General features: G+C 57.8%; 3 protein-coding genes across 3 annotated transcripts in view; 2 read left to right on the forward strand and 1 right to left on the reverse strand.

The window, feature by feature from the left end:
• The window catches only part of ZDHHC12 (zinc finger, DHHC-type containing 12), a 590,635-nt gene that overhangs the window by 523,206 nt on the left and 59,748 nt on the right, over positions 1–7,681 (forward strand). The gene's annotated exons all lie outside the window — the stretch shown is intronic.
• LOC102248491 (chromosome unknown open reading frame, human C9orf114) lies at positions 336–5,428 on the forward strand. The gene is made up of 12 exons (XM_005881385.2): positions 336–368; positions 571–616; positions 935–1,060; positions 1,150–1,309; positions 1,526–1,615; positions 1,724–1,773; positions 1,983–2,113; positions 3,446–3,518; positions 3,626–3,724; positions 4,204–4,306; positions 4,480–4,627; positions 5,244–5,428. The coding sequence occupies exons 1-12, from the start codon at positions 351–353 to the stop codon at positions 5,409–5,411; spliced, it is 1,212 nt and encodes a 403-aa protein (XP_005881447.1). The 5' UTR covers positions 336–350; the 3' UTR covers positions 5,412–5,428.
• On the reverse strand, positions 5,391–7,675 carry ENDOG (endonuclease G). Its single transcript, XM_005881533.2, has 3 exons — positions 7,599–7,675; positions 6,696–6,805; positions 5,391–5,739 (listed from the first exon to the last, which is right to left on the reverse strand). The coding sequence occupies exons 1-3, from the start codon at positions 7,635–7,637 to the stop codon at positions 5,457–5,459; spliced, it is 432 nt and encodes a 143-aa protein (XP_005881595.2). The 5' UTR covers positions 7,638–7,675; the 3' UTR covers positions 5,391–5,456.

Here is a 7,681-nt window from a genome sequence, read left to right on the forward strand (position 1 = left end):
GCCGGGCTGTGCCTCTCCCTCCCTCCTTGTCGCTGATCTGAGGCCGGAAGCCCCGAGGTGTCACATGCTGGTGGCCGAGCGCGTGCGGGAGGTGGGAGCGGGGTCTGAGCCTCAGCCAGGACAGCGTCTGGGAACCCATCGCCGAGGCCCCTGGAGGCTCCTCTGGCCGGGCCGGATCCAGGAGGTGGCACCCTGTGCGCCATCCCGAGCCCTTTGGTCGCGTATTTCTTCTGACTCCCAGGACCCGTTCCCCTGAACCTCAGTTTCCTCTTCTCTCCAGTGGGAACTCACTCAGCAATTTTAAAAAGATGTTATTGGTGGATTTGAGAGAGAGAGAGAGAGATGCATGCATGCATTGGCTGACTCTTGTATGTATACCCTGATCCAACCTGCAACCTTGGTGTATCCGGACAAGGCTCTAACCAATTGAGCTACTCGGTCCTCGTTCAGCAGTTTATTAAGTGCTTACTATGTGCCAGGCCTGGTCCCAGGCCCTGGGGTACAACAAGTGGGACCCCCTCCCAGAGTGACCATTCAGCCTCCCTCCTGTACTTCTTCCCATTCTTCCAGGGCGAACATGGCCAAAGGGTTGAGTGGCGAAAATGGAAGCAGCAGAGTAAGTAGGGGCTGGGGGTGAGGGTGAGTGTCTGTGCTGGCCCTTCCCCAGGCCCTTCCAGTGGTGCACATCTAAACTTTGGGGAAAAACACCAGGTTTGTCCCCTGTGGGTCCCACAGCACCCAAGATGGGAGGAAGGGGTCAGAAGCCCCGGGAGGCTCCTCTGGCTGCCCACCCAGCTCACTTGAGCACCTGGGCTGGCCGGACCTGAATGGGAACCCCCACCGCACTGAAAGGTCATCATCTCCTAGACTGCTCCACGCCCTCTCCCTCCAAAGTCCCTCTTACCTCCACCTATTGGGATGTCTTCTCATCCAGAGAAAGAGGAGAAGAAGAAGTGGAAGGATCTTAAGCTGATGAAAAAACTGGAGCGGCAGCGGGCGCAGGAGGAACAGACAAAGCGCCAGGAGGAGGAGGAGGCCGCTGCACAGCGGGAGGACCAGGGTGAGCGGACTGGGTCCTGGGCGGGGCAGAGAATGTCATATCTGGAAGGGCCCTTAGACTGACCATCAACACCCCTCCCTTGCCCGCAGGGAGGCCCTACACCCTGAGCGTGGCCTTGCCTGGTTCCATTCTTGACAATGCCCAGTCGCCCGAGCTTCGCACCTACCTGGCTGGCCAGATTGCCAGAGCCTGTGCCATCTTCTGTGTGGATGAGATTGTGGTGTTCGATGAAGAGGGCCAGGAAGCCAAGTGAGGGGCCATTCTGCAGGATACCAAGCTCGGGGGGAAGGGAGGGGCTGCTAGCATTGGCTTGGGCTTGCCTGGGCTGAGAACCGTGCCTGAAATGCCCCCATTGTAGTCCTGGTGGGTAGAGCTGCAAAGCAGGGTGCTGCAGCGGTCAGGTTGGGCGGACGAGCTCTTGAAGGGAACACAGAAGGCTCTTGAGCCCTGTCTTTCTCTCTCCAGGACTGTGGAAGGGGAATTCAGGGGCGTCGGCAAGAAGGGGCAGGCATGTGTACAGCTGGCCCGGATTCTGCAGTACCTGGAGTGTCCACAGTAAGGGTGAAGGGCAGGCTTCCTGAGCGTGGGGGAGGGTGGGGGGAGGTACAGGTCAGGCAGAGGTGGCCTCCCTGGGAACTTCCTGAGATCTGTGTCCTTCACTAGGTACCTAAGGAAGGCCTTCTTTCCCAAGCACCAGGATCTGCAGTTCGCAGGTAAGGCTTGAGGGGTCTGACCCCCGTTTCCATGGATCATTCCCAGGTCCTGAGAAATTGCTACACAGCTGGGAAAGCAGGCCCAGACAGAGCAGGCCTGTGTCTGGTGCCAATAGGCAGTCTGTGACAGAGCTGGACCTTGGGCCAGGGTTCCCTGCCATACCCCCATGTGCTTTTGCACTTCCCCTGACCCCCCCACCCACCCACAGGGCTCCTGAACCCCTTGGACAGCCCTCACCACATGCGTCAGGATGAGGAATCTGAGTTCCGAGAGGGCGTCGTGGTGGACCGGCCCACTCGGCCAGGCCAGGGCTCCTTCGTGAACTGTGGCATGAAGAAGGTAGGAATTGGAGTGTGGATGAACCCACACTTCCCAGATATACCCTGGCGATGGCGGGCCGGTGGGGTGTATGGGTGGGGAGCCCGGGACCCAGGCATCTCTGTCCACCAGTTGCCCACTGATGCTGGTTTAGACCAGAGAAGTGCTTAAATCGGGGCTCAATAGATAAAGCCAGGAGTGAATTTATTGGTTTTTTTTTAAAAAACAGATCAACAGGAAATGGTTCTTGTGCTTTTAAAAACAAAACAAAACCCTACAAAAACAAGTTCAAAGTCACTCTGGGGCTGCTCCAATGTGATGCAGGCCACGCTGGGGATTGGAACAATTCCTTTGCCACCTATTGGCTCTCAGGTCTCCTAGGGTCAGAGGCAGAGACATGTAAATGTGTGGGGTGCCCTCCCCTCGAACAGACCAGCTGGAGGGGGTCAATGGAGGGAAAAAGGGGACATATGCAATACTTTCAACAATAAAGATTTTTTTAAAAAATAACAAATAACTGACTACACAGATGGAGAAAAGCATAAAGACCCTCAAAAGAGAAAGAAGGCGCCCTATCCAGAATTCAAAATTGGCACAAAACCAACATCTATGTTACTCATCACAGTGCCCTTGTAGTGAGCGTTTACTTCATGCCAGGCCCTGTGCAGCGTAGCAGTAGCTGTTGTTTATGGAATGCCTTCTGTTTGATGGGTGAGCAAACTGAGGCTCAGAGGTTAAGGGACCCACTCAAACTCCTATGGTTAGTAAGTGGCTATGCCACCAAAATGAGAAAGCTGAGATTTCATCTACGCACGAAATATTTACTTCCTACTCTGCTGGCCCAGAGCATTCATTTGGGGGGAAAAAAAAATGTCTTTATTAATTTTTTTAGACAGAGAGGAAGGGAGAGGGAAGAGAGAGAAACATTGAGAGAGAAACATCAATTGGCTGCATCCTGCATGCACCCCTCTGGGGATCACACTCACAACCCAGGCATGTGCCCTGACCAGGAATCGGAATTGTGACCTCTTGGTTCATAGGTCAACGCTCAATCACTGAGCCACACCAGCCGGGCCCAGAGCATTCATTTTTGACCAGTGTCTTGTAAGCAGGTCTGGCTCAGGTGTGAGGGCTAAGGTTGACGTGGACCTCCAGAGCATTCATTTTTGACCAGTGTCTTATGATAGTCATTTTGCAGGAACGGTGTCTTGTAAGCAGTCTGGCTCAGGTGTGAGGGCTAAGGTTGACGTGGACCCTTTAGGTCCCTTGCCAGCCAGATTCTCCGACATCTGGGCGAGTGGTGACTCCTGCTGGTCCTGTGGGAAACCACACCCATGTCTGGCTTCTCCCTAGGAGGTGAAGATTGACAAGAACTTGGAACCTGGGCTTCGTGTGACCGTGCGCCTGAGCCAGAAGCAGCTCCCGGGTATCTGAAAGCTTCCTCAGCCTGGCCAGCCTGAGGGCTCAGACCCTCCTCCTTCCACCTCCTTGTCCCCTCAGCCCGTCTTCACAGCCTCTCCGCTTCCCCCTCAGAAAGCAAGACCTACCGTGGAAAAGTCGTGTCGTCTCAGGACCCTCGCACCAAAGCTGGTCTCTACTGGGGCTACACGGTCCGGCTGGCCTCCTGCCTCAGTAAGGATGGAGCTCCCCTTAAGAATCTCCTTCCTCTCTGTGTGGCAGGCCACAGGGAGCCTTGCTTGACCCAAAAGTCAGACCAGCGTCCTTGTCCTGCCAACTTGCTCTGTGTCCTTGGGCAGCTGCCTTTCCTGCTCTGGGCCTTGGTCTCCCTGAGTACTTTGCCTGGATCAGAGGAGAAGTATCATGATCGATTGATAATGTCTCTCTGGGGTTGGGAATGGGGGCAAAAGGACCAGAGAAGTCAGAGCTGCAGTTGTTCTCAAAGTCCTTCCTAGCCACCCTCTGCTTTGCTTCTGCAGGGTAGCACAGGCGTGGCCTCTCCCTGGTCAGTGCCTGACCTCCCAGGAACAGGGGAGGGCCTGGATGACTCCCTTACCTGGGTCTCCTTCTCCACACCCCACCCAGCGCACACACAGCCAGGCAGCTGTGGCTTGTGGAAAGCGGGACCCCTACTGAGCTGGCCTCACCCCCAGGTGCTGTGTTTGCTGAGGCCCCCTTCCAGGACGGGTATGACCTAACCATCGGGACATCAGAGCGAGGCTCGGATGTGGCCTCTGCCCAGCTTCCCAGCTTCAGGTGGGTCCAGCTTGGGGCAGGGGCTGGGGGAGGAGGAATGGAGCAGAGGACCGGTCTGGTGGGGGCAAAACTATAGACTGGGCCCCTGCTGTGTACGGGGGCTGAGAGCTGTGGGGGCTGCTTTCAACGTGGCCTTGACGAGCAGTCAGTGATTCCCGCTACTGTGGTGCCAGGCACGCTCTTGTGGTGTTCGGGGGCCTCCAGGGGCTAGAAGCTGGAGTGAATGCTGACCCCAACCTGGAGGTGACTGAGCCCAGTGTTCTCTTCGACCTGTATGTGAACACCTGCCCCAGCCAGGGCAGCCGCACCATCCGCACCGAGGTGAGCCTGCCTACCTCCCCTGCTTCCAGCTGCCGGCCAGGGCCTTGGGGTCTAAGGCGGTTGCAACTCTCCCTGTCGCATACCCTGCCCACGGCTGCCTGAGCCGGCCTTCTCTGGAGATGGCCTCCTCCCCCCTCGGCCTCTCACCGCTGCAGACCTGTAGCAGGGACTGGGTATGAGTGAGCTGGGAGTTTAGACTCCTGGATGCTGGTGCCTGTCCAGCTGCTCCCAAGCTGGGTGACCCAGGAGACCCCACCCACCCCTGCTCTGGGCCTCCATTTCCTTCACTGTGTGCTCAGTGTTCACGCCCTCGAGTGTGACCGCAGTGGGCAGGGCAGCCCTCCTGAAAGCTTAGTCCTGGGCATCCACAGAACCTGTGGCCCCACTTCTGAACTCAGCACAGAGGGCCGTACCTGTGGGCTCTTAGCTGGGGCTGCTCTGCTGCTCCAGTGGCAGATTGGCAGGATGACACTGGGCCTGACCTTAACCTCAGGGCCCCGCTGGAGGCAGCAGCCCAAGGGACTGGGTCCTGGGCAGTCAGGCACTGAAGACAAAATGGGAGCCAGGGCACCTGCCAGCCTCCCCGCCCCAGCCCACTGCTGCACTTCTCTTGCAGGAAGCCATCCTCATCTCCCTGGCTGCCCTGCAGCCGGGCCTCACTAAGGCAGGTGCGAAGGTCCGTCAGGCACTAGAGAGTGAAGAAGCAGTGGCGAAGCCAGAGGTTCTTGAGGTGTCACCTGGGACAAACACAGCCAAGACTTTCTCCAAAAATAACCATCTTTAATGCGACCCAGCCACACACCCTCACAGTCTGGCTGGGCTGCTGCCCTCACTTGCTGCCGGCGGTGATGGCCTTGAGGCTGCCCGCCCTTGCCAGGATATTCAGCACAAAGAGCAGCCCCGAGGCCCGCTCGATGCTCTCGATGGGCACCAGGAAGCGCTCCAGCGGGATTGCCTCATCCACGGGCGCATTGGGCATCACATAGGAGCGAAGTTCGATTTGCCCGCCTGCTGCCTCCAGGATCAGCACCTTGAAGAAGTGGGTGGGCACTGCCACGTGGTTCTTGCCGATGACCTGGTACTTCACATAGGATTTCCCATCAGCCTCTGTCCTGCAAGCAAACCCAGACACATGGCCTTTCAGGCTCCGGGGGAGTCTGGTTAGACCCAAGCTGCTGCCTCCAGGAAGCATTCCTTGACTTGACCCCCAAGCTGTGTCAAGCTGTGGAACAACCCCTCATGAAGCTTCTGTGCTCTCCTTGGCTTCCCCAACAGACTGGGAGCTTCCTGCAAAGTAGACACTCTTCTCCTGTTGTCTACCGGGTCAGCAGAGTGGTGGCAATAAACGCTGCTGAAAAATCCAGCCTCCTACACATCCACATTCATCCATGCAGACGCTGGATGGCTGCCTGTCTCCCTGTGCAGGGTGAACACCAAGCAGCCAGGCAGTGACAGCTGGATTCCCAGCAACAGCACCGGGCTGGGTATACAGCAGGTACCCAGAACACTGCCCTTTGGGGTGACTTCCATGCTCACCCTCAGCAGTCTACTCCACTGAAGCCGGCCTTAGGAGGCACTTGCTCATTAAAGTTCATCAGTGCCCTGGCCAGCCCATGCTGAGCCCTATGGGGACATCCATCTGATAGGGCCTGGATCCCATCCCAACATATGGCATCACTCATCCAGTCAGTGGGCCAGGAAAACCACTGAGCATGCTCAGTCCCTTCCCCCTGGGAGGCAGGCCCGCAGGGGGACAAGAGGGAAGTCTCGGGGAGCAGAAGGGTTGCTCTGAACAGAGGAAGACTGAGGGCGAGAGCCTGGTACAAGGGGTTTTGGGCAGAACACAAGGTTGGACGGGTGGGTGTGGCAAGAGGTGATGTAAGAGGAGACAAGGTCTCCAACTATAGAAGTGAATTCAGGAGCCAGGCAGGGAATGGACAGGCTCACTAATAGGCCAGATGACTAGTGACCTGGCAGTGTTGACCCAGAGCCTGGGACATGCCTGGAAGGGGTGAGAGGGAGACCCTGGTACTCCCACCCCCACCCGCTCCCCCAGTTCTAGCCTTACTTGGGCAGGAAGAGCGGCCCTGTGCAGACATAGACGTTCTGGTAGGTGCGGGTCAAGCTCCGGCTGTACTTCTCCAGGTTGTTCCAGGCTTTCTGGTTGAGGTGGGGCACCTGGTAGGAGAGGGGGGCTCAGAGACTGGCTGGGACCTTTCCTCTGTCAGAGGGGCTGCCCTGAACCCTGAGGAGCGGGCACTGCCGCCAAGCCCGAGGTTCCTGCAGGGTGGAGACAAGCTTGTAGAGAGAACTGGTTCAAGGAATGGAATTTGCTCCTTTAGGCCACTTGGCCATGAGGGTGGGGCCTGGACAGAGCTCAGGAGGGTGCTCCCCAGGGGCTCATGGGAAGGCCAGCTCTCCCAATCTCCTTTTCCCGCTTTGGACCACATGCAGAACCCAGCTGGGACCGTCTTGACCTGCTCCCAATTCCATCACTTGAGCGCTCCAGTCCTCAGTACAATGTCTAGAAAAACGGGAAGAGCTGACGGCCGGCAGGCATCTCCCTTTACTCCGGAGGCAGGCGGGTTATGACAGTGGCTGACAGCTCAGGGTCCTACAGACATTGCACGGGTCCCTTCCGATGTGACACTGGGCCAGTCACTTGGCCCCTCTGAGCCTCAGTCCCCTCATCATAACTAGTGTTTATTGAATGCCTGCCATGGGCCAGGAAGTGTGCGCACCAGGTCTATAGTCCTCATCGCTACTGCAAGCGATATCCCCATTTTACAGACCAGGAAACCAAGCCCATGGCCTCAGGGTCGGACTGCAGAACGGGTGCTGGGCGCCCAGGGCTCGGTCCCCCCGGCTTAGGGCGGGTGCTTAGTGAGCCCTGACCTAGCTCGCGCCCTCGGCTTCCCCGGCTGCAGAGTAACTGAGGCTCCGAGAGCCCGGGGCGGGGCGCGGGCGCTACCTGGGGTGCGATGTTGCTCAGGTAGAAGGTGTCATCCATGGCTTTCTGGCTCCAGCGGTGGTTGGCGGCGGCGGCCCGGGGGC

This window comes from Myotis brandtii, unplaced genomic scaffold, assembly GCF_000412655.1.
Source record: "Myotis brandtii unplaced genomic scaffold, ASM41265v1 scaffold68, whole genome shotgun sequence".
In the NCBI taxonomy this organism is placed as follows: domain Eukaryota; kingdom Metazoa; phylum Chordata; class Mammalia; order Chiroptera; family Vespertilionidae; genus Myotis; species Myotis brandtii.